A 26,772-nucleotide genomic window follows, 5' to 3' on the forward strand; every position below is an offset into this window, starting at 1 on the left:
AGTGCCTGTCAGTATTCATGCTGCAGCATTTTGGATTAACTGAAGGTTTTTCAGGAATGATGCTGATCTGTATACAAAATAAGGCTTGACACTTACAGATGCGAACCTTGAAATTCACACAGCCCTGGGCATTTCACATTGTGTGTGACAGTCTCCAAAGCAATAATGTTAGTTATTGTCTTGTGGATTAAAAGCCATACATAAGCATGTGCCTCGACTCCTGTAAAGTTTATAGAGGCAGCATATGAGTCGTGTGTGTTACAGTAACGTTGTCATTTATGCCGCATTGCACAAAGTCACCAGGCAGATAATATCTTTCAGCTGCTGATATATCGATAGGTGTACCCTGCACCACTTCCCAAAGTGTTTTGTACACTTTGCTGCTTAGTGATAAAGGAGTAGGCTCGAGGACATTACCTTCTGCAAGGCGGCGTTCGTGTCCAAAGTAGACTCTTGTTGCTGAGCTGTGGATGCAGGGCAGAGGAAGCTGGGGAAGGCTGACTTCATTTCCTCCCAACACGCTCTATAATAACCGAAACAAAACAAAAAATAATACGCAAACATAAGAGTTTTTGAAAGTTGTTTTTTTTCTGAACCAGGTCAAAATGCAGAAATGTTACTGATTACACCAGGTGCTACACACAAAATCCCCAGTTTAAATTTTCACCATCATATACAGATAAAGGAATATATATAATAGTTTTTATTAATGACATTCTTAGACTTGTGAAGCTACATGCTCCTGGGACCAAAGCTACATGCAAACCACGTGACAAAGAATCCAATTTAAAACTGTTGGATGAGGATAAACAGATTTGGTGTGCTTGTAATTAACGTCAGAGGCAATAACACTCTGTAACCTCACTATAATTAATGTTGGGTTGGTGTGCAACTTTGACAAAATAAACTATAGTTCCTTTGTGATAAAGCTATTAAACTAGGGTGCAATCAGGTCACAATCTCATATAATGCTGCTTATATGCCACTACTGAATTTTTACTTTTATTTTACTATTTAACTGAATGGCAAATAGTACAATGGACTGGTTCTTATATAGTGCTTTTCTACTCAACCTAAACACAATATTAAATTTTAATATTAAATTCTATAAAATGTAGATAGAACATAATGTGCAAAGTGCTTGTACCAAGTCCACTGTGGAACGTTTTTGTAGCCTGAGTAAGTAAGTGTGTTATCGTGACACATTAACTAACTAGTGAGCAGGGTAAGAGGGCGTTGTTAAGTACTGACAGCCTGGAGAAAGAAAATGTTCTTGTGCTGTCAGGTTTTGGTTGTGATGGCCCGTAGCCACCTGCCACAGGGAAATGTCATAAACAGTTTATGTTGTGAAGTGTCAGCAGCAACCTTTCTTGCCCATCAACTGAATTGCTGAAATGAAATATAGTGTCTATTCACGTAAATATAGCCATTGAGCTCCTATGGACCTTGTTTTGCTTTATCCACCTCCCATATGAAACTTTAGGAAGGAAAAATAAGGCTGGACACAATATTGTGGTATCCCAGCAAAAAGTGGACATTGATAGTATGTATTTTGAAAATAAAACGGGACAAAAATCATAGAAATTTTTTTTTACATTACCTTGTAAACATAGAGGTACTCTCTCAGAAAGGCGCCCTGCTGTTTAGCCGTCTGTCTGCTGTCATTGATCAGGATCTGTCTGAAAGCTGTTACAGCCTCCTCTGGTTGGCGAAGTGTGAAGGACTGACGCCCAATTGTAAAGTTGATGTGATCTTCTGCCAAAGACCACCCTCTCTCCTTATACACCTGCATGGCTTGGCAGTAACACCGTAGTGCGTGCCTCCTCTACATTATGAAACAGCAAAAAGGATGGGAGACAGAAGGACAACATGAGGATATAAATATATAGAAGACGGAAAACACTAGAGGAGATGAGATGATTGCTGTTAGCATGAGGCCATTTATTATCTACTGCTGGACTACACACTTTATCACGATAACGGTGTATAAAAAACATTAAATATAGGGGCAGCAGAATAAGCAGATAAGCCCAGACTTATTACTCCACAGCCACCTCCTCCAGCTTGTCTGGGGGAACACAAAGGCGTTCCCAGGCCAGTCGAGAGATACATTTTCTCTCCAGCGTGTTCTGCGTCTGCCCCGGGGCCTCCTCCCAGTGGGACACCTCATCCAGAAGGCACACAGGAGGCATCCTTATCAGATGCCTGAACTACATCAACTGGCTCCATCCAATGTTGAGGAGCAGCGGGTCTACTCTGAGCCCCTCTTGAATGGCCAAACTCCTCACCCATTTCTAAGGGAGAGGCCAGCCACAGCTCATTTTCGCCGCTTGTATCCACGATCTTATCCTTTTGGTCACTACCAAAGCTCGTGACCATAGGTGTAGGGACATGGATTTAGCAGGAAACTGAGAGCTTTGCTTTTATGCTCGGCTTTCTTTTTACCACAAAGGACCGGTACGGTGTCCGCATCACTGCAGCTGCAGCACCAATCCGTTTGTTGATTTCCTGCTCCCCTCTCCCTGCACTCATGAACAAGACTTCAAGATACTTAAACTTCCCCACCTGGGGCAGGAACTGGTCCCAGACCCGGAGTAGTGTGGATACTTTTACATTTTGTTTTTTGTTTTTTAAACAAAAGTGAAATGATGCCTAGTTCTGATCATAAATCTATAGTGAACTGTATGCATGTGCTTGTATTTATATGTTTATGTATATATGCAACACTAGAAAAGAACTTCACACGCACATGATTGATTACAAGGATCACAAATGGACGTCTGCAGCCTGTCCACAGCTCGGACACAAAACATTTCACTGCATGTTGTACTCTGATTGTGTATGTGACGAATAAAGCTTGTTTGTTTATGTTGTTAAGTTCAGTCCTGCCCATAAGTCAATAAAGTCTATTAAATAAAAGTTGTAAAAGGGAACATTTTTACATCACAATACAATGCAGGTGTAAAATGGAAGGATAGATCAAAAATGGCAGAAAAGACTCACCTGTCCTGCTTTGCTGAAACGATGACCAGACAGAATCATATGGAAGGCAAATTTGCGCACCATAGGGTTTCGCATATTAATGAAGCAGTGGGCAGCCTGCTCCAGCAGCAAGGCACTCCGTAAATCAGAGTCCTGCAATAATTAAAAACCTCTATTAAGTTTCAAGCAGAATTCTAATGCAGTCTAATTTAATACAGTCTTCTTAATAACTGCACCCCAAGCTGATTTCAAAATAATAGTTTCCTTACCTCACTGGTCATTTTAATGAGAAGAGTGGCAGCTTCTGAGTATTTTCCCTGACTCTTGAGTATTTCAGCACTGAGTAGAGCACAGCGCTCAGCCAGCACCATGTTCCTGTAAAGAGATGTGGGGAAATATACCATCAGGAGAAGAGATACTAACAGTTCCAGTTCAGATGCTGGTACCCCTCTGTTTGTACACCATCTCTGTACATTATGTCACATATTAAACAAAATCCTAAAAAGACCAATTGTCTGTATGATCAACTCGATCACACAGGTGTGTCGAACTCCAGGGTTTTAGATATCACCCTGGGTCAACACACCTGAATCAAATAATTAGTTCATTACCAGCCTTCTGGAGAACCCCAAGACATATTGAGGAGGTAATTTAGGCATTTAAATCAACTGTGTTGGATCAAGGACACATCTAAAACCTGCAGGACACCGGCCCTCGAGGCCTGGAGTCCGACACCTGTGACCTACAACATCTGAAAGTTTCTGGCTATAAACCGCATCCAGAAGACCTTGGATTTTGAGAACAAGAGATAATGACACTATGGAGGCAGAAGAAACAATGTTCTTATATTATGTTACAGCTCTCTTCACTTTCCACTGTTTCCACTTCACTGTTCCAGTCACTGAAGCAGTGGATGTAGTTCGTAAGAGATAACAGGATGAACCCAACTGTTAAGTCTCAGGAGGATTGCAATGATTTATTCATCGGGGAAACCAAATAACCTCTGGCTAAGTGGATGGCACAACACGGAAGAGCTAACTCGTCAGGCCAGGAGTCCGCAGTCTATTCACACCTACAGGCCAGTGGACACTCTTTCAGGTGATGAGGATGTACACATCCTGGACAGGGAGGAATTCTGGGACCTAAGGGTACATCTTTCACCATCTTACAATGCTGTGATTGCAGCCATTCCCCAATTGTCTGTGAATGTTACCCAACGCCATTGATCAATGATCATTGGTCGTTGGTCATGACAACTTGCATATTAAATGATCATGAAACTGACCTCACAGCCCATTGCTCATTCAGTGGTGCTAGTTTCAGTCATTGTGCAAATGTACTGTTTATAAGGTTGGTGAAACCTGCAGTCAGCTGAGACTGAAGAAGTCACTTGGAGTGATGAAAAATATCTCCCACTGAAAACACCAATTCAGTAAATGCACCATCCTCTTGTTTACAAGAAGAACAAGCTTCTCAATAATGGGGTCTTAAAAAACACACAAAAACAAAACAATAACATGCAGTCTCTACGGAGTATTCACAACCATTTTTTTCTCCCACATTTTGATATGTCATGGCCTCATTCCAAAACTGATTAAATTCATTTTTCACCTCAAAAAGTTTCCACTGATCTGTCACATATTTCTGCAACTTGACTGGAGAAATTTTACATTACTACATAGTAGTAGCAGCATCATGTCTTATATATGTTTTCTGACAGCAGGAAGTGAGAGACTAGTCAGTGTTGAGGGAAAGACTGAACTGAAGCAACGTGCAGAGACATGCTTGATGATAAGCTGCTCCAGAACGCTGTGGACATCAGTGACCCTGAGCACACAGCCAGGTAGTTAATGAGTGGCTTTCAAGTCCACTCTGTAAATGTCCTCGAGTGGCGCAGCCAGACCCTGAAATGAATCTTAAATGATTAAATTATGGGATATTGTGTGTGTTGTGTGTAGGGAGCATTTTATAAGCGTAAAAGTTGCTTCAACAGGTACAACAGGTAATTCAGATTTACATTTTTTCTTGCAATCCATGTTTGCATGCCTTCAAGTACACATCTTTAAAGCCTGCCTTTATATGCTAGTGAGAGTTCCTCAAACAACAAAGGGTTGCCTTGTTTAGAGGGAAAATAGAACGTGCTAGTTGTACATTGGCTCATCGTTGTAGTGTTATTGGCCACTTATTACAAACCAGTGCAACATGAGGATGAAGATTTTAGAGGACTGTAATTGTGTGTTGGATTGTCCTGCATCATAAGTGACATATTTGTGGGAATCAAGTAAATTATGCAAAATTCCCACAATCCCAAACTGAAATTTATCCACTGAAATTAAAACACCAGAAAGAAATAGATGATGTAATTAGTTAGTCATCAGTCATACTTGCAGACATCTCTGTACGTTTGTATTGCGGTGTCCATGTAGTGTGCTGGATAAGGTCTCGAGGCTCCACCCTGCAGAAAGGCTGACACCGCAGCCATTTCCTACAAAATAATCAGAATGAATAGATGAAAGATAAAGAGTAATGGTAACAAGGAACAGAATAGAAAATAAAAGTGAGCAAAATAAATATCATTATTCAGAACCATATCCTAAGGAGCTTGGAAAAACAACGCGTGGACTTCATTCTTGAAGACGTTCACCTCTCATCGAGGACGCTTCTTCAGCTCTACAAACCAAATGGTGCCATCTAATTAAACCCTAGTTGGAGCTGTCACTCATGAGGGTCGTTGACCCACTATTTATCATGTTCCTCATCACATGAGCCAAGCTCTTGATGTATACACATTCATCCAGTAAGTAAATCCCCAAAAGTTGATTCTGTTCATCTGGACATAGCATTTTCAGTGGGAGTGGGAGTCACTCATCCAAGTGACTTCTTCAGTCTCAGACTGAAGCAATGTACAGAAACATGCTTGATGACAAGCTGCTCCAAGTGACGAAGCTCCCACTGAAAATGCTACATTCAGATGAACAGAATCAACTTTTTGGAGGCACATGATCATTATCAGCAGAGGTTTTGGGTGAAACCATTGAGACATCTTGCCTTACCCTATCATGTGACCCACTGAAATCATCTGACACAAGATGTGACTGGAGTTGAGGTGCCTGGGAAAGGATCTCAGTCTAGGTGGCAGACAGCTGGTATCGTAAGCCACTCAAAAGAGTGAAATCCTTCAGATGTACAGCCGATTCTTGTCCTGTCGAAGTCTGAGCACTCTGCACTGCGCAGCATACACTATGTTGTTAAGTTTGTGTTTGGGAGTTCTGTCCTTGGGATGAAACAAATTTTGTCTGAGGGTGTTGTGAGGGCTGAAGTGCACTTAGATGTAATGCTTGGAGAAAGTTCTCCTGAGTTTCTCTGATAAACCTGCTAGATAATGGATGACAACGGTGCTGCGTTTGTTATTCTGTTTCTCCCTAGTTGGTTTCTGAGCTTCTTTCCTGTTCATCCACGCTGATTTGATGAAGGCCCAGTTGGGATAAGAACTTGATTTACGAGCTTTCTTTATATGTGTGTATTCCTCTTGAAGATGATTTAAAAAAGGAGTAAACACGTCCACTGTAAACGACCATCTTTGAACAGAGGGTATGGCTTACAACACCAAGAGTCTGCTATCTACAGTGAGATCCCTTCCCAGGCGCCTCAACCCTCACAGCGTGAGCAACGTCCCGAAAATCTCTGCTGATAATGACCCGCATGCCTTCTTTCACACCTTGACTCATGTGATGAGGCACATGATCAACAGTGGGTCAACAACGCTGTTGAGAGACAACACCCACCAGGATTTTTTATTCCTGGGACTCTCCACCATTTGGTTTGTATAACTGAATGAGAGGTGAGATGTCTTCAAGAAACTTAAAGACGTCCAGCTGCTTTCTTTCAAAGCTCCTTAGATTATCATGACCTAAATGACTGACAACATACATAGACATACGCGGCATATTCTTTGTGTTACAGTTTAAAATCTTTTACTTCGAGCGCTTTGAGTACTCCGGGAGAGTAGAAAAGCGCTATATAAGAATCAGTCTACGTACCATTTAAATAAGTAATACAACACTACTGTCAGCTCACTGTAGTGAGTGTAATCTTGAAAAATAAGAATGTGCAAATATATCAGATATGTACACCTAATAATCTTAACAGCATGTGAATGTTCTAATTACTTTACAGTGACTAAAAGCAGGAGCAGTTTAGACCTCTGTATGGAAAATCCTGTATTTATGTGTACTGTAACACTCTCTATCATTATTGTGTTTTTGTTTGCGATACACAGGATATAATAGGTAAAAGTGTCTGAATTTGAATGACTGAATGCTAGTAGTCACTTTAAAAGACCGATAATGTTACATTTCCAGAGTCTATTACGAGGTTAATTCTCTTGTCTGACGGCTGACTTTAGATAATGCTAAATGTTCTGAACTTGTATTACTTTGTACTAGAACTTGTTAGTACTTTGAATTTACTTTTTAATATTGTAATGCTGAGTTCAAAAGCTTCCTTCTGATTTATTCCCTCAAAAGTTTACTGTGGGTCACATATACAACTCTTTTTGCTCTCTAGGACACTTAACAAAACAGAATATTCCATCACTGCAAAGTTTTAATTGAAGTGAGATTTTACAACAAAAGGCAGAAGAAGTTGTTCTGATATCATCACGGTCTGCAGACAGATCAACATGCGTGCTCTCACCAGTGCCCCAGCAGCATACAGCATGGCCTGGTCTGACAGGAAGTCCTTCTTGGCAGTATGATAACAGCTGTAAGCCAAGTCATAGTGCTGAACCAGGAGGCACAGGTCAGCCATCTTCCTGATCTGCAGTTCTGGGGCTTCTGGGGGATATCTGGTATGACAGAAGGGAAGGGTCAAGGGCATTGCATACAATATACAGGGTGTTGCATGGGCTTCATTTATAAGAATAAAATGCATTGCAATGGAGCTTACAGAAGGCCACATGTGCTCTTTGGTTCACTGATGCTCTTCTCTGGAGCTTTTCCTCCACCAAACCACTTCTTTGTTGCAGTGAACAGAGACCGACTCAGGCCCTTCCTGGATACTAGCTGTGGACAGGGAAGCAAATCATGTTTCCAAGTGCTGGGAGAAGTCAGCGAAACAATAGAATTGACTGAAATGGCTAGTGTACTCTCACAAGCCATAAACTCAAATTATGCCATTATGATTAATTTTACAGTTCCAGGGCAGAAATATGAAAGAAGTATACATATTGTTTCAGCATAATGCTCAACAAACTACATTCTCTAAAACAGTTAATATAGTTAGTATAATTTTACATTGCCTGAAGCACATCACAATCACAAACAACAATATGTTGAGGGTCAAGAAATGAGTCGTACCTGATCGTTCAGCTGTCTGATGGTTTTCTCTATGTGTGGCAGTAGACCTCTGAAGGTGAATTCTTGGATAAACTGTCTTATGTAATCATGGTCGTTCAGGGTCAGACAAGCCCCATGGCTACCTGCAGCACAGGCTGGGCTGTTTGAATCTTTAGCACCTTTCTTTAGGTCCGTATGTACAGCACTGAGGTTGTGCAGGTTTGCCATGCTGCTGTCCAACTGGAGAGGATGCCCTTCCAAGCTACTGGACATCTCATCTGCAAGGAAATAGTGTAAAATATAAACTCATAACAATAACCTTACATAATATAAAATAGTACCACTATTTATGCACCCAGAAAAGTAACTACTGCTGGTGCAAGGATTATGTGGAAACTGGTGTTTCAAGCAGTATAAAACATACGGCATAGTCAACCTTTACAAACAGATTTGGTGCCCTTCTGCTCACTTCTGCTCACTCTTGCTGTTGGTGCCAAATTACAAGATTCAACCACCAAAGATGTCAACAATAAGCCTGATGAATACTGGCAGGATGGTCTTTGTTAACATTACACCAAAAATAAATAAAAGGGTTTAGTTCTCATCGAGACTAGCATGACTGGCAAAGAACCTGGTCAGGACCAACACAGCGAATACATAGTGCTAACTAAAAAAACATGGAAAGCGGTACAATGGAGCTGCAAAAAGGAAGTCATATTTATAAAATTTACTGTGAGTGCAATATAGCCAAGCAAGTTGAATTTAAAAAAAAAAAAAAAAAAAATGGTGACCTTTAGATTATTTGTAACTGAAGAGCAGAGAAGCAAAGATCTCCCCAAGTCAGTTTACAAAAGAAGTATTAAATTAACTCACCTTTCTCAGCTGAATAATTGCCGTCTACTTCAGGTCTGCTAATAATGGTCTCTACAGCAGCACTGTTCACAGTTGGAGCTGGATCATCAAACACATCCTGCAAAAACAGGTTCACTATGTGAACTAAAGTAAAATCTTTGGTAAAAGAGAACAAAACTGAACAATCAGGCAACTGCAACAGTTCAAAGTACTATTAATGACTGGGCTGTCCACAATTCAGTCACAACTACCCCTCAAGGTGAACTGACAAACACACACATAAAACCTGTGCTTTTACTGTATTCTTTTGGTTTGTAGTCTACCCAACAAACTTTCCCTGCCATCGACAAACTTTTCCTTCTGCAGAATCGTGTCCACCGGCACTAGTTGTTGCAGGAATATTTAAAACAGCCAGTGCATGTGGAGGAGTTTGCAATGTTTACCTGGTTATGAAGATTATTCTTGTGCAAGTATTGACTCCAGGGATCTGGAATCTGTTCATCCACATTAGCTGAGAAGGTGCGGGAGTTCATTTTCAACAGATAGCAGCCCTGAGAACCATACTTCTGTTTCATATCCTCATAAACCACATCTGCCCTGGAGATACAGGGAGAATACTACTTTAGAACAAAACAGCTTACACTTACTAGAGCATAATGAATTCAACAGTTATTTAAAGTTATTACATATAGTTGACCTATTTTTAAACATTTGACATTGTAAGTTCTGGAGTAGTTTCACTATGAAAGATGATCAAAATGTGGTCGATGAATTTTAAAGGAACTGTATGTTTCTTTTAGTACCTTTGTTCATCCCCTTCACACATGTCATGTAGCAAGACATAGTACTTGAGTGTGTTAGGAATAAACCACTTGGGATTAGTGTATTCTCCACTGTGCTGAATTCTGTGCTGCTCCTGAGAAAGCTTGAGGAACTGCTCCACAGGGACTGCCTCAGTGGATGATACCACTAGCAGGCCTGCCAGAACCATGTGAAGGATACAACAATAAATAGACTACATATAAGGATACTACTATTAATAATACGATAACAGAAAGCACAAGCATACAAAGGAGGAAATTTTTTTTTAAAGATCCTAAATTCCAGTTTGTCAGCTCTTCTATTTAAAAAAAAAGCTGACGACAGAATGTTGACCACTGGTCAGATCTGTGTGCTGTTAAAAGGATACAAGCAAGGTAATGATTGAGGAACTCGTGGTCAGAGGCAGGCATTGACTGCAGGAAGTTCTCCCTGTAGGCTTCAAACCAGGGCGTGGTTACTTGAAATAGAAAAAAGACAAAATAGACAAAAGACTTAAAAAAAGCCAGAAAAATGAGGTAGTTTCTAATACTACATGTAGATTAAAAGATAACCACTTTTGAATGTTTTTCTTTGAAAAATATGGACGATAAACTAAAGATAAAATGTCTTGTCAACACAGCAGCTTCAGTGAGTCTTGGCCTTAAGACTTAAGAATCGCTGGAACAATTTATTCCTTCATCTGGTGTTTTGATGATGCACATAAAGAGCACCGGATTAACAGTGGATTAATCACACAACTCCAATGTGGAACATCACATTCCTTTACCACATGTACCAGTAAAACCATCATGTGAGGTGATATTTCAGTCCTAATTATTAGAACTTCATAGCTGACATACATTAAAAGATCATTTACACAGGACTCAAATGTAAATAACAAGAATTATACTTACTCAGGTTACAAATTCACTCAAATTAGGCCATGAAATATGCGTTTGACCAAAATATCCTTAATTCACTCACTGTTTGATCTAGAAAAAAAAAGTCTACACTTCCTCATCTGAAAATTTAACTAACCACAAATCCTACTTTTACACTTATGTGATGAGTGTGATTAAGTAGTACATGTAAGTTTTTTTTTAATCTGCCATAATGTCTAAAATAACTAGTCACTGATACAGTTTTATAATCCCGGCATTCTTAATTTATGTATAAAATAACTGGCTGCATCCAGTGGTACCCCTCAGTCTCCTAGCAGACACACCTATGTTATTTCAAAAATCCTCTGTGACTTCTTTCTCAGGTGGCCCTGAGGTCAAGGTAACTGAGATTAAAACTCATCTGAGATTTTCTTTTGTACCCATGTTATCAGTTTTCATTCTCGAGTTTAATCTGCCCTGGACAAACGGTACGAGGCGGTGCTCCGCAACTCTTTTACTTCAGCTACCTCCCATTTCTTGTGAACAATTGTGAAAGCTTGGGAGAAAAAAACAGTACACACATGAACACGCATTTGAAATAATAAGGAAATAATAATCTTTGTAAATCATTTAGAGCGACTGTCACTAGTAAAAACAAGAACATATACTTTAAATTTTGTCTAACTTAATCAGTTTTTTGTCAACTAAAACTAGACTAAAACTACAAAAATGTAGATGCCTAAATTACAACTAAAACTAAATTACATTTTAGTTAATAGACTATGACTAGAATTAAGTAAAAATGTTCTGTCAAAATTAACACTGCAGGGAACTGGAAGGTAAGGACCAAAACAGGTGTGACACATCTTATAGATCTATAGCGATCCACGCATGGGCTAGCAGATAGTGATACCTGAGCTGTACTTGGAGGTTTTGATTTCCAACAGTGTTTCTCTCCAGACACTGTACCAGGGGGTGCTAGCTTTAACACAGTCATCTAGTAGGTTGAAGCACAGAGTAAGCATAGAGTACAGTTATGCTTTGATGTACTTTTTTCATTACTGAGCTGTGAAGTCAACATATCAACGACACCTAGGAGAAGTGAGCTCTGAGACACATCTGTGGTGTACAGTTATTTCTAATCATGGATCTGGACAGTTACACACACAAAACTGCATCTAAGCTCATAAGAAATATCAAAAATTTGAAATTGATCTCTTATTGTCCATAACTGACTATCCAGCCAAATATAGTGGATTACCATAATAATAATAATGATTATATTTTTCTATTGCTAACATTTTATCAACACGTTCCAATCAAGCATTAGTCCTTACCACTGAAATTGAGCTCATAATCTCCTGCCATAACCACATTAGTCACAGCACTTTCTTGGGGCTGGCAGGATGACACCACATCACTGAGTAGCTGACGCTGAGCAGGGCTCAGGGACGTAGATGTTGTTGTTGGACTTGTCACTAAATTGTTGACACAGATACGCAGGTTTTTCACAACCTGCAGTTGATTGCTGGGATCTCGGATGTGACCTAGAAGAAAAAAAGAGTAAGTCACAGCATGGCACTCAAACAGTATCAGAAAATATACATAAAAATGTCACTGATGGAGAAGTGTCCCCTTCATAAGAAATATGCATAAATGGAATGCAGCGCAAAATCTCTCAACCGTAGCAAACAGGTAAATAGCAATAGCACTAAATAAATACTGAATTGAAATCAATAGCTCGTCTGCTGCTTAACTGACAAGAGCGATATCCCACAAGATTACCTGAACTGATGTTATAATTTAGATTAAAAAGTGTTGCTTTATATTTTTTTGTGTGACATGTATTAATTTGGAAGCACTAATTTCAGAGTAGTGCAATGTGAAAATTTATCAAAAATTATTACTACAGCAATGATTACTAAGGTATATCAAAGACACAGCCTTATACGTTTCCATCAATCTCCCTTCCACTGTTTTGCTGCTGAAAACTTCCCCTGATAATTGCCTGTCTCCTGGAATCTCCTCCTGCCCTTGAGACTGTGCTGAGAGACACAGCAAACCTGGTAATGGCACGTAACTGATTGTTGACTGTGAAAAACTCAATGAGGCATATCTTTAATATTTACTCAGCTATACAATTTAAACTGCTATCGTATAGTTTCACGGATTTTACATTACCCAAGTGTAAAAATCAAACAAAATGTATATATCCTGTAGATTTCGTTTATACATTAGTAAGAATGTTAATGTATATCAAAAAACTTAATATGTAGCTTTAGCTTAAACACATTTAGCTGCATCGTCGCTTGTACTGAACATGACAACTAACACAATTGCTGCGTGCTCCAAGTAAAGTCTGTTAGCTTGTTTACTATGTGCTGAGTCTAATAAACCACCACCAACAGAACTGTTCAGCTGCTGACTGAAACGCTGTCCTAGAAGACCAAATGCTATTTTTTCCAGCTCGGGTCACTTTGCACTCGCATGTCAACAAGCAGGGCGATCGGCATAGCTGCTTAATCACGAGCCAAACTGCTAAGCGTCTGCTAGCGAGGAGCTAACGACAGTCGTAGCCCCTCGAGCAGCAAAACATCTTTCCTCATTATTTTCCTAAGCAACTTTTACTCATTTTTACCAGCTACGAAGCTGAAAACGGGACTGAGGGTGTGTTTTGAATAGTTGTTCATACCTTCAGACGTAAGTCTGCAAAAAGGCCTCAGCAGCTCCGCAAAATTTAGGTTGTTTTTGCGAGTCACTCTCTCAGCTTCTTCACTGCACAAGACGGCCACCATCGGGACAAACGAGTCCTGAACGAACTCCTGTACAGACTGGACACACTGGGCCATGTCGAAGCAGAGTCAAAACTATTTAACACAATGAACGGAGTCAAGTGTACTATCAAGAAAGCCGGGCTATAGCATTACTTTAGACAACTCCTATGTCAGAAGACCGCAGCCATGTTGAATACGCCAGCCTTCTTCCTGTGAAGGGCCGACAGTCAGGTGATTCTGGAATACGTCACTTCCTTTTCCGTTCCATTTGTTCGGTAGCGGTCTAGACCCTGCTCTAGAACTTCCAGAGCCTGTTCTGGCCCGGGTAGCAAGACTTGATGGAGAAAAACGTTGAACATTTCCCGACTTTTATCTATGATTTATGTACCATCACGCGGTTAGCAAATCATCGATATACTTATTAAACCATTACAACCCTGCAGTATAAAAAAATTAATTTATTAACACATCACATAGTTTTCTTTGAATGCGCGAGCTGTCTATTTGCATTTGCGTCATGACAGTCTTCTATATAATATTCCAGTCTGCCTTAGCAGGGCCGTCACAAACCACAAAAATAAAGTTTCAACTGTATCTTACACTTTAATTCAGTATCACCAGCACTGTAGTAACTTTCTGTACAATCCATACATCACAACTTGGCATAAAAAAAACACTGCCAGTAAAAAAATATAGCCTTAACATCCAGGTCCAAAGAAAGGTGACATTCTGCCCTGCACAATACAGACACTACTTAATGTTTCCCAGGTATAAAGGCTGCAAGTGAGAGAAGGCACACGTTGTACAGAGGGATTATTTGATGTTCCGTAATATGCGACGAGCATGACTGGTTTTCATGGCAGCCAGAGCAGCCTCCAGTGTGGAGATGAGGTGCAGAAGGGTGCTGGGATCTGTCTGGAGAATCCTGGAGTTGTAATCACTGTGGCCGTCACTTCTGGTTAGGTGGACACGCATTGTAAGCATAGGAATCAACTGCTGGCGGACTGAACGTCTGGCCAACTGACAGAAAAAGCAGAAAAAACACAATAAGGTAGTCAGACAAAGAGCGGGAAAATAGTTGAAAACTGAATATTAGTAATACTGCTTACTGACAGAAATCAGTCTATGTAGCTCAGATTACAGTGCAAATCTCTGTTCTGCATTACACACCTGCAGTGATGTGTGATACCACTGATTTCCTTTTCGATCCGATACCAAGTAAAATTCAGGGTGGTATCGACGATACTGATCCGATACCGATACTCTGTACAAAAACTTAGTGTTTCATTGTATTTCATAATACAATATATAACTGTATTATGTAATTGTAATAATAATATAATAATAGAGCTTCATAGTGCTTACAGGACATCTGACTACTTGTTCTTATTGCTGAATGATGCAGAATTATCATATAGAAATGAAAAAACCTAAAGCTGTGCGCTAATTGAACACGGTGCCTGCCTGCAGCACTAAAGGCCTCCGCGAGAGACGTCTGTCTTGCCCTAGCAGCACATGTCCTTCTCCTCCTCTTCAGTTCGCCTCAACATAGCTCATCATATTCTGTGATATGATTTACTCTGAGGTGTTTGACGAGGTTAGCGGTGCTGCCACAACACCTCACTGTCCTGCCACATGTATCGCAAACCGCGTCTTGGCTGTTTGTGGAAGTAAAATACGTTCACACGTCACTTCGTTTACGCCCAGCCATTGTTGTGAGTGCGCACGCCAGGGGCCGTAACACATTTATGCAGCCGTATTTGGCATATGACTATGAAATACGTAAGAGGAAGTAGTTCCTTCCAATTTAGACGATCCGAATGATAGTTTCTTTCCACTGTGTAACTGTTAATGGAAAAACTACCAATTTACCCCAAAGTACTAAAATATCGATATTTTAATATGAGAATCGATTCTAGAACATAAATTATTGGTATCGGAGGAATCGATATTTCGATATCGACCCGCACATCACTACACACCTGCAAGCTTACAGTGTCACCTAATAATGATCACCTGATATAAAACCATACATCACAAGGTCAGATGATGGAAACCAGACTGGACAATATTAGTGTGAGGACCAGGGGAAACTGTATACCCTGTATACCCTTCAATATAATTTTATCCTTCAAGCTAAGTAAAGTGTCTTAATCCATGAGTTCAGGAAACATTTAACATCCAATACATTAAAAACACACATACAAATAAAAAACAGACTACAGAGTTGAGTGTGATATGCAACAATTGCACATAAGTACTATCCTGTATTTCCCACTTTATGTACCACAACAGTCAAACAATAAAATGATCTAGAAACAATACACCTGGACATCAAGTCTCCATTCCAGGTTGTGGTAGGCAGGCATACTGGACGGCAGATGACTCAGGATGCTGCGAATCTGACTGTGGTGCTGCAAGTAGAGCTGTACCAAAAGAGAAAAGTGATCCAGTCAACATCCTGACAGACACACTGCTTAGATAAACAATGTACCGCTTAAACAAAACTTCAACAAACAAAACTAAAACTTAGACTATACAGTATTTAAATCAAGTACACATTGTTTAAACAAAGTCAGTTAAATAAAACTGTTTAAAAGCCACCTGTAAGAGCATCTGGTTAAGCTCTTCGCTAAAGCCCAAAACCAACACTGAATCAAGGAAATCCACTTCAGATATCTACAGAGAGAGAGAGAAAGAGACAGCTGTGACTCTTGGAAGAGCTCACATTTGTTTACAGTTTTTGTCTTAGCTGGTGAAATATTTCTAGTGTTTAAGTATTTCATGATGATGCAGGGCAGAAATCAAGAAAATGACACACTAAATATGGGACATGGACGTCATGGGGGGAAAAAAAAGAGCATTCAAATCACAGCATTCAGGGATAAACAGCACATTCATCTATGTTCACTGATCCAAGGTGTGAGGAGTAAGTATTCCTCACCATGTGTTTGGAGCTTTCTGTCATCAGGAACATCAGGCCTTCCACTCCATGTTGTACCATTTCTACAGGAACACAGAGTTTCCCTGCAACCATAACGGCATGAATCATAAACTTAGTTAAAAGAGGCAGTGCACAAGTAATTATTTTATGTATCAACGCTGTAACAAAGTCCTGTTCTATTTAGCAGTCACAGTAATGAAATTAAACTCTTATTACCTTATAATAAACTGGTTAGACAACACATAAACTACAACTGTATTATCCCAGCACCAGAGCAGACTTGTACCATCTTAAAGACTCTATGATCTGTCCTTCAATTTCCTAATGAAGGGACCCAAACCAGCAATGTTTCCCTATTCATGTAACCAAGAATAGGGAAACTCATCACTCAAACTCATTACATTAGATTCGAATCCTTAAATGGACTAAAAGGCAGACTAAATATTTGAAACAATATTAGCATGATTGTTGTACTTACTTAAAAAGGTATACTAAATAATGTAACAATTTAATATGAATTTCAGAAAAGGCAGTGTGAGATTGCTGCAGTAAAACAAACCTGATAAACAAATACTATGCACTAATGAGCCACAGAAGTCACATAAGCTTGAAAAGAAGCACTAAAAGATGAAGAGTCTTACTAGCTGCTCCCTCATAGACCTTTGGACTAGCTCCTCTTCTTAGAAACTCCAGCGCTATGCGTCCAAACTCTCCCACCACTGAGGAAGTTAAAAAAACATAAATGCATCATTATCACGAATGATATATAGATAACTCATAGCCAACTGTGTTTCGGCATCAATAATTTAAATTGATTCTTCTCAGAACGATAGCATTGACACACAGGACTCAGGCTAACAAAGGTAAAATCCCCCAAATTCCAGAGGAAACGAGGAAGAAGATCATTTAAAGCCTGTATGCCGGCTTTCATTGGACATAAAAGTGTAATCCTAAAGTTCTCAGATTGCTGTAGTGTGATAAACAGCACAACGTTTGCTTTATGATTTACTGAAGTAAAAAAGTGTTAGACTGAATCAAATGGAGATACTCCACGTAGACACAATTTGTATTTAATTACAGAACTTAAATGTTCTTAGTTCCATTCGGCCGCTGAGGTTTACTCTGTTAAGATTCCATGCATTCATTCTCTTCCACTTATCCAACTCAGGGCCACGAGGGAGCAAGAGACAGGTCACACACATCACAAGACTAACACAGAGTAACAGACAAGCAGTCTGTCACAGGGAAACTTTGGACTTGGCTGGTGTACCTGGAGAGTACCCATGCAGACAGAGATACTAGACACACTAGTATACTAGACTATACTAGATACTAGACTATTCTGCGAACTTAACCTGCTCTGAAGCAGGTTAAGTTCGCAGAACACAGATCAACAAATATGAAATCACTGCCCTTTGACCAATCAGTTCTCCAGGAAATAGCATCACCATTCTTGGAATATCCCTCAGACCCCTGTGTGCAGACAGTAGGAAGGTCTCAAGTGTTTTTTTTACACTGTGTAATGTCTTTGTGTATCCCTGATGAGCAAATATTTAAAAAAAAAAATCAAATTTTTTGTTGCTCAATTTTTTTTTCTGTTTGCTTTCTGTTTGCAAACCACTTTACAACAAATTTATAACATTTTATTAAATTGATGTAGACACATAGACAAGTGTAATACAGCTTCTCTCCTGGGGGGAATACATGGTATAAGTGCAAGTTGCTGTACCTTACTAAAACCACTAAAGTACAAACTGTGCTTTGCATTGTCACAGGAATGTTTGGATATTATTTCTGTGATTTTGTTTTACTTGATTCTAATCTCCTGCTGAGTCTCACATTCCTGGACACACGGAACATACATTACAGATACCTGTTCAATCAGTCAGGTTAATGTTACTTTGATCTGCAGCAAACTGAAGAGATTTCCACTCTCCTTGCCTTTTACTTGTATATTTTTATGTTCTTTAGATATTTTCACAACCATTTAGTATCATCTCTTGATTAGGTGGTGTTCCAGGTACATCTGTGTTTTTGTAAAATAAAAAACAAGCCCACATTTTCCTCACGACACCAACGACCAGCTCGACGGTCCCTCGAGTTTCCCTGCACACATCCCGTTCAGCAGTCAGCTGTCAACAGCTGCTGCTAATTCAGGAAACCCGCAATATACCATAATGTCACTAATATTCTGCACAAAATAACAAATGTAGCTCATTTCCCCAGCACAGACCTACTGCAGCTTGTGTTTACCCTCACAGTGACTGACCTGGGATAAATGGCAAATGGGATTTAAAAGGAGGGAGCGATGGACACTGAGATAACTTCATTTGACTTTATAAGCAAACCTGTTGCTTTGATGAGGATTTGGCCAATTTGCATTAGAAAGAAATAGATTTAATGAAACTTATCATTTGGACAGGTAGCTGTGCACCTTAGTAATATAGTTCCCTTGCTCAAAAGACTGAATATCATCCTCTCAAGATGCAAACATATTCAGGAAACCCACCCAGGTTTACTGGTCACAGACAGTAGATGGTTATTGTGAAAAGCATATCATCTTTAAATAATTAATCCCAGCGTTATGGAGAATATGCAAACATAGCCACTGCTGGGTAAGTGTAATATTTTATTATACGTTTATTCAATAAATGGGTTTATGGCACTGAGATTATTATTACTGAGATTATTTCAGCCAGGTTCCTTAAACTTATGGCCTGCTTCTGACTGATCTGCTGCTCAGTGTTTACCATTTGCACCAGCTGGAAATGGAGACCTTTTTGCTGAGGTCTTTAATGTTGTTTAACTGCATGATGAGACACTGGCAGACAGAGACGACCATTCGGTGAACATGAATCTGCCGATGCCAGTGAACCTGAACCAGGTGGAACTCGTAGGGATCATTTTCTGTGGTAGAAGAGTCATATGACCACCCCGATGCTGCCAACAACACGCCTTTCATATAAACGCGCAGGGAAAACCCTGGGTTAACTCAGCGAGCTGGTAACCAACTTCGTGTGACCATTTATCCTAAACGTCAATGTCAGGATAAGTGTATCTAGATAACAGAAGGATATCCTGGATATGCAGAACAAGCTTAAGTGTATGCAGCCCTGATCCTCTGCACCTCCTATCCTCCCTCACGCTAGTTACTAACCTGCGGCGTCAACCTGCGGCAGGAACGACAGATGTTCTTTATGTTCCTCAGACAAAACCAGCAGCATACTGACCAAAGGTTTCCACTTCAAACCCCCGACAAATAATAGACATATGTATCCGGAAAACGATCAGTTTTATTTCTTCTTTGGTGTCTTTTTCTTCTTTTATTTTTTATTAATTGACTGTTGTCAAACAGCAAAATGGCGCATTACCGCCACCACCTGGTGTGGAGTGTGGACTTAAACGTAAATAAAAAAATTTATATATATATTAAATATATATATAAATCAATAAGTCCCAAACAAATTAGTCTCACTACTCGAGTACACTGCATACCACCGGCATTTATAGCACCTGAGAGGAGCAGGCATATACGGCCTTACTGGAAAGCGCATGCACCCTATCTTAACTCTATCTAGAAGAACTGGTTCTTAAAATTCTAGCATTACAGACACACTGTCAACTCTTCCCCTCTTGACTGTTCTCAACAGTCTTTTAATCCTCCTGACCTCGCTGCCAGAAATACTTTGTCTGATTTCTTTCTAGATCTACTAGGACACCTGTGATTAGTCCCTGCACCAGTTTAAACTTGAGCAATATTTTCCCCTCTCTCTCTACACTTTTTGCAGAAACTCTCAGCATTTAATACTTTTTCTGCTCTTCCGTTTTAACTGCGATCAGCAGACTTGCATCTCTTAGTACTTAAGCTACTGTTCCATCTCCAAGCTTCTTTTTTTTTCAGCTCTCTTGACAATACTGTCGGGCTTAATTGCTACACCTAATCCTCCGGCCTAATTTTCAGTATTATTTCAAACTCTTCTCATTGTCATACTTATGCTGTGTGAGCTGTCCCATACAAGGTTGCTTCATCATATGATTCCAAAATATGATTCCTAAAATTATAAGGAGCACACATCAAGCTTTTCTTACTTTTACATTTATTTGTAGCATCTCAGCACTAATGTAACAGAACAGTGTTGGCAAGTGTGACACTGTTCACATAATTATTAAATATTTATCTTTAAAGAAATTTTTTGAAATGAAAAATAAATGGCATTCCTCCATGTTAATGAGCTCATGTGTGGATTCTGATTGTGTGGTTTTTACATTCTCACTTACAATGCATTCTTTACTGGTTATTTGAGTGAGTGGGCCGAGGGCAGACGGCAACATCCAGTCCTGCAGCCAGAGTCCAGCGCGAGACACGCAGATTTACCCTCTGACCCTGGCAGGAGATAAGCAGTTGAAGGCGTTTGGAGCTGTGCGTGTGTGTCTGTTGTCAGTGTAGATGGTTGCATGTGTGTGCGTATGTCCTGTATCAGACTGGAAGTCTGCAGTTGGCCTGGAAGGAGGGACAAAGAGTTCTCACAACTGTATCATGTAAAAGTGGGAATGATAAAAGAAACTGAAATATTTGCAGCTAAAACTGGACACAGATGCATAATTTTTCTCTAATTTAATTTTTTTATTATATTTTATAGAAGTTCAAAATACAAATTCTTAATATCTCTTTTTGGTTCTGCGCTAGTATGTCTATTTTTATTTACTGCATCCATGAAAACATCACATTGTTGACAATTTTACAGAGGGCACCACACCCAGACAGTAAATGTTTTTTATTATGTGTCCTAAACAGGACACTAAGGCGTTTGGTCAAAACAGTTTAGGGGTCTGATGTTGGCTCACATTTCTTCTTCAGCTTTCTGGCCATCTCCAGTTTGAAGAAGACCCTTCTGCTGTCAGTGCTCCCGTAACCATCTCTTGTCCTCCAGTGTAGTGTTAAAAGGAGGGTATAGTGCTGTCCCCGCTTTTGTTCCCCAGTAGCCCTAAACCTCTTGCATATGAAACTCACTACTGTTGTTTACTGGAACTGTTTTCACTAACATGAATCCAATTTGACATATTGTGTTGACAATTTTACAAAAAACAAAAGAGAGACTCTTTATTTCTTTGTGATTTATGCTATATAGAACAAACAACTATCAAGACCAAGGCTGTAACAAAGACCGATGTCCTCTCACAATTTAAGATCTGTCATGAGCAGAGCCCCAACTAGAAGATACAAGAAGATACACACAAAAAAAAATCTACCAAACTTCAAATGGAGCTACAGGTGTATGGAGAAGGACTAATGGGTGAGGAAAAGTTACAAACGGAGTGCCTGCATCAAGCAATAAGGAATCACATAGCCTCACTCTGGGACGAGGCCCAACACATTTTTTTAACTGTGAACTGAACACTGCATATGGTGCCACAGTGTTCTTCATGAGCTTGGGGTAGTTGAGATGCATGCGTATGAATGTCTAAATAGAAACCACAGACCTTCAGCATTCTCCATCATGACTTGTCAGCCAACGACTTGTCAACGACTACCAACCAGTTGCTCTCACACACCTGTTATACTGAAGTGTTTTAAGAAACTGGTCTGCTGCCACATCATGTCCTGCCTGCCATCCGCACTCGACCTGCTCCAGTGTGCATACAAAGCTAACAGATCAACTGAAGACGCCATTGCTACAACGCTCCACACCACCATCTCCTACCAGGAACAACAGGGGTGTTACGCCAGGCTGCTCTCTGTTGACTTTACCTCTGCTTTTAGTACAATACTCCCAGACAGACTAATAGTAAAACTGCTGGATATCGGACTTCCTTCTACCACCGGCTGCTGGATCAGATACTTTCTCTCTGACCGTGTACAAAGAGTTCGAGTGGGTCTTCATCTTTCCTCAGCCCTCAGCCTTAACACTGGCTCTCCACAAATCCGTGTACGAAGTCCTCTACTATACACTCTGTACACAACTGACTCTGTCAGTACCCACACAGACAATGCAGTCATTAAGTTGGCAGATGATACCACTGTGGTGGGGCTCATCTCTGGGGGAGACCAGACAGCACACAGAGCTGAGCTTCATAGGCTACCAGATTGGTGTGCGGACAACAACTTGGACCTCAAGACCACCAAGACAAAAGAGCTGTTAGTCGACTTCAAAAGGAAGAAGTCTGAGCTGCAGCCCATGAATATCAACAGGGAGTGCGTGGAAAGGGTGTCCAGCTTCAAGTTCCTGGGTGTGCACATAGACACAGACCTCCAGTGGAGCTCAAACAACTCAGCGGTTGCAAAGAAGGCCCAACAGCACCTCAATTTTCTTTTTTTCTTTTTTTTCTTTTCTTTTTTTTCTTTTTTTTTTTTTTGGCCTGTCCCGTTTGGCTCTTTTGCCATCAGAATTGTTGTCTAAAGGCAAAGAAAGATGCCCAACGGATTTACTTTACCAAACTGACCATCCCAGCCTTGCCTTAATGGTCCATTTGATTCACCTTTTATTGTTTATTTTATTTTCACTTACTGAATACGGGACAGACTTGACTGGGGGAAAGAAGGGGAGAAAGAAAGAGGGAAAGAGAAACAGCTGAGAAGAGGGACGGGGGAGAAGGGCAAAAGACAAAAACCAACAGAACGGGCAGAGAAAAAAAAATGCATATATCAATCACCTGGATCACCTGCTGAGAAAGAAAAAAGAAAGCAAGCAGAAGAGAACAAGAGTAATAGAATAAACAACATCACAATGATATATGGGAATATGACAGTAAATACTAAATGTTAAACATTATTGTGCAGCACATAAGATCAACAGAACACAGTGTGCTTTGAGGTAGGAGCCAAAAAGGGTGTAGTTTGTGGGTGTGATCACCCGTGTGTACACCTGTGAGCATGGACGCGCTTGTTTTTTGTTTTTTTAAAAGGTTCCTTCATGTAATAATCTGCTAGAGGGTGTGGGGGCCACAGCCCCGTCCTCCAGGGCGTGAAGCAGGTGTGGAGGAGATCAAAACTCCAGACATCCAGAGGCCCCCAGAACACAAGAGACCAAGGAAGACCAACAGAGGGGCAGCTGCGCCACTGTCCCGGAAAGAGCTGAGGAGAGTCCCAGATGAGGGCTCACTCAGCAGCCGCGGAGCAGAAGCCAGGGGGAGTTGCAGTGACGCGCCCGTGAGCTCCGCCGGCAGCCAGCTGCGCCTGAGTGACCGAGCCCCAGGCCGAGAGGCCGGGGGCACCCCACCTCCGAAGTGGCCCGAGCGAGCCCCAGGCTCCAGGCCCCGATAAGCGGCCGCCAAGGAGTGAGCCGGTGTGTACCTGGACGCCCATCCCCGGACACAAAGAACCACCAACGCACCGATGTCTGAGGGGGTCCGCCACTGGCAGGGGAAGTGGTGGTAGGGGGAGATAGGCCTCCAAACCTTGGAGGGCCTGAGATGTCCCCAGAGAGGTGGCGCCTGACACCCAACCTGACATATAGACACAGACATACAGGCACACACAGATACAAACATCCATTCCCACCCTCATGCTCTCATATGCACTTACTCCACACTCAACCAACGTGGAGACAGACATAAAGAGACGTTGTACACACGATCACACTCCCCAAGCGTACTCTAAAAACCGGGTCTAGGTACCCTTGCCCCTGGAGGGGGGAACTGCACCCAGACCCAGGTGGTGTTTCCCTTTTCCCTGCGGTGGGGGGAGGCAGACCGCCCCGACTCCGCAGCAGCAGGAAGGCTCCACACTCCAGACCGCAGTCGGACGGCCAACTCCTCCTCCTAGTCCTAGCCCCCCTGCTCCAGCAGGTCGCAGAGAACGGGGGTGAGAGAAGACTCCAAACCTCCCTCCACCCGCTCATTGTAGTGTTGATGCATGTGTGTTCTAAGGTGCATTTAAAACCCAGGAGGGCTTGGAGCTACCTGCCAGAGAGCAGCAGGTAAGCGCATGGTCCCTCCTGCTAGCCCTCAATGTCTACGTGTATTTAAAATTGAGAGGTGGGTAACGATGCCAGGGGTGGGGTGTACACCCTGATGGTACTTTGGACTCCGTGTATCGTGCCCACCCCCAAGATCCTATATGTATGTGTAATGAGAGTGTGAGTAATGTGAATGTCTAAGTTGTGGGATAAAATTGAGGCAGAGGCAGCCAGAAGGGGACGGGGGGGGGGGGGGGGGGGGGGGGGGGTAGCCTCCTCTGCACCCTGGTGACATACCCCTACTCCAAGTCCCTGCATATGTGGGTGGTTGTGGTGGAGCGGGAAGAGGGAGGCAGCTGGAGATGGGGAGGGAAGGAAGGGAGGGGCAAGTGACCCCTCCCTGGGGCCAGCTCCCCCGCTGACCCCAGTAGGCACCCCCATACTCCGCGACCCGCCAGGGAAGGGGGGCCCAGGCCCATCCAGACCGGGCCCAGTGCAGCAGCGCCGCCCGGCCCCACAGAGCCCGGGACAGTCCACCCAACCCCACCACAGAGAAAACTGCACCCACCCCACCATCCACTCATCTTCCAGACTACATAAGACAATAAACACCCAGGCTGAGATCTTCCTCCATCTCTCCTGTATCTCCCCCTCCTGCAGAGGGAGCTCCTGAGGAGAGGAAAGCTCCTGCAAGATGTGACAATCTCCCCCACCAGTTGAAGAGCCCCCCAGGTGGCTCGACGCACCGGCGGCACGCTGCTCCAGGGCTGGGCCCCCATGCACCCACCCGCCCACAACCCCGGCAACACACCAACCAGGACCCAAGCCCCCGAGGCCCGGTCCGGGTCCCAGCCCAGAGACGGAGCGCCCCCAGAACCTCACGCCCATCCCGGACCCACCCAGGGGCAGCCAGGCTACCAGGTCAGTAACCCACGTCCGTCAGCACAGACCCTCCCCTAGCCCCGTTGCACGCAGCCGCGAGGAAACAGTCACCGGAGAGCCAACAGAGCCCCTAACCGGACATGACCGCTACCCCGGGTTGAGCCCCCCAAGGAAGATGCCTCCGGGGAACCCCCCGACGCCCTAAGCCTGTCCCTACCCCCACACCAATCACAACAGTGAAGGCGGGACCAAACTATGACCCCCCACCCCCACTAGGTGATGGAGCTGATCAAAGGAGCCCAGAGCAATTGATCTGATGTGGTGGCAGAGGCTGTGTCAAGACTAATGTAATCTAATAGATAATTTCTATATTGGTTAGAATTAAGATTATTTTTATTTTTCCAGTTCATGAGGACTGTTTTCTTGGCTATGCATAGGGCAGTGAAAACCATATGGGCGATATTCTTTTCTGAAGTGACATTATCTAAGCTGCCCAACAAACACACTAAGGGGGAAGTTGGAATGTTACATTTCAGACACTTCGATAAGTCTTCACATATCTCGCGCCAAAACTTCTGAACTGGTGGACAGAACCAAAGAGCGTGGATATAATTGTCCGGTGAATTGGTTTGGCAGTGTGAGCAGTTGTTGGTAGACGTAAAGCCCATCTTGAACATCCGATGACCTGTATAGTGCACTCTATGTAATATTTTGTATTGAATTAATTGAAGACTGGGATTTCTAATTAGATGAAAGGTTTTTAAGCAAATCTGAGACCAGAGGTTTAGGTCTAAGTTAACTGATAAATCCGCTTCCCATTTTGCAATAGGAAGTGATATTGATTCATCTGTTTTAGAAAGCATTCTGTATATTTTGGATAGTAATTTGGGGGGTTTAAGAGTAAGAAATTGAACCACACTTGGTGGTGTTTGTAGTTCAACTTGACCCGGTTTAAATTTCTTTTTTACTATGGATTTAATTTGTTGATATTCTAAAAATCTTTTCTTGTTGATCCCATATTGTGTAACTAGTCCGTCAAATGAAATAAATTCTGTTCCTTCTAGTATATGTTCTAAATATTTGATTCCTTTATCACTCCAATCTGAAAAGTTTATCATATTATTGTTTTGTAATATGTCAGGGTTGTTCCAGATAGGTGTACGTTTGCATGGGATTAATGAAGACGCCGTCAATTTTAGAAACTCCCACCATGCTGTCAGAGAAGAGCTGATGTTGATGCTTTTAAAGCATTCATGTCGTTGGATGTTTGAGCTGATAAATGGTAGGTCTGAGATCTCTAGATTATTGCAGAGTGCTTGTTCTACATCTAGCCAAGGTTCATCTAAGAGGGTGTGTTTTAGCCATCCTGAGATAAACTGAAGCCTGTTGGCTAAGAAGTAGTGTTTTTAAGCTTATACGTGGGGG

The 26,772-nt window shown here is 41.7% G+C and overlaps 2 protein-coding genes across 4 annotated transcripts in view; both read right to left on the bottom strand.

Annotated features, from left to right (window-relative positions):
- trappc8 (trafficking protein particle complex subunit 8) overlaps positions 1 to 13,892 on the bottom strand; it is a 30,230-nt gene extending 16,338 nt beyond the window's left edge. The window contains exons 1-15 of one of the 2 annotated variants that reach the window (XM_026146028.1): positions 13,545 to 13,892; positions 12,190 to 12,399; positions 11,766 to 11,849; positions 10,360 to 10,449; positions 9,974 to 10,148; positions 9,614 to 9,767; positions 9,192 to 9,288; positions 8,340 to 8,596; positions 7,930 to 8,045; positions 7,678 to 7,828; positions 5,367 to 5,467; positions 3,252 to 3,357; positions 3,004 to 3,135; positions 1,601 to 1,825; positions 418 to 523 (exon numbers count right to left, since the gene is read on the bottom strand). In XM_026146028.1, coding sequence (XP_026001813.1) covers positions 418 to 523; positions 1,601 to 1,825; positions 3,004 to 3,135; positions 3,252 to 3,357; positions 5,367 to 5,467; positions 7,678 to 7,828; positions 7,930 to 8,045; positions 8,340 to 8,596; positions 9,192 to 9,288; positions 9,614 to 9,767; positions 9,974 to 10,148; positions 10,360 to 10,449; positions 11,766 to 11,849; positions 12,190 to 12,399; positions 13,545 to 13,701 — 2,161 coding nt within the window. In that variant the 5' untranslated portion in view covers positions 13,702 to 13,892. The remainder of the gene's footprint in view (positions 1 to 417; positions 524 to 1,600; positions 1,826 to 3,003; positions 3,136 to 3,251; positions 3,358 to 5,366; positions 5,468 to 7,677; positions 7,829 to 7,929; positions 8,046 to 8,339; positions 8,597 to 9,191; positions 9,289 to 9,613; positions 9,768 to 9,973; positions 10,149 to 10,359; positions 10,450 to 11,765; positions 11,850 to 12,189; positions 12,400 to 13,544) is intronic. The other variant, XM_026146031.1, reaches the window with a different exon arrangement.
- Positions 13,893 to 14,209: 317 nt separating this feature from the next.
- On the bottom strand, positions 14,210 to 21,480 carry commd2 (COMM domain containing 2). Of its 2 annotated transcripts, XM_026146035.1 has the most exons (7): positions 21,416 to 21,480; positions 20,849 to 21,071; positions 17,212 to 17,289; positions 16,571 to 16,653; positions 16,231 to 16,305; positions 15,954 to 16,052; positions 14,210 to 14,646 (listed from the first exon to the last, which is right to left on the bottom strand). In XM_026146035.1, the coding sequence occupies exons 2-7, from the start codon at positions 20,853 to 20,855 to the stop codon at positions 14,440 to 14,442; spliced, it is 549 nt and encodes a 182-aa protein (XP_026001820.1). In that variant the 5' UTR covers positions 20,856 to 21,071; positions 21,416 to 21,480; the 3' UTR covers positions 14,210 to 14,439. The 2 variants fall into 2 exon arrangements, with proteins under 2 accessions (XP_026001820.1, XP_026001819.1); XM_026146034.1 differs by lacking the exons at positions 20,849 to 21,071; positions 21,416 to 21,480 and adding an exon at positions 19,728 to 19,910.
- Between the last annotated feature and the right edge of the window lie 5,292 nt (positions 21,481 to 26,772).

The sequence above is a fragment of the Astatotilapia calliptera genome, chromosome 17 (assembly GCF_900246225.1).
Source record: "Astatotilapia calliptera chromosome 17, fAstCal1.2, whole genome shotgun sequence".
Classification (NCBI taxonomy): domain Eukaryota; kingdom Metazoa; phylum Chordata; class Actinopteri; order Cichliformes; family Cichlidae; genus Astatotilapia; species Astatotilapia calliptera.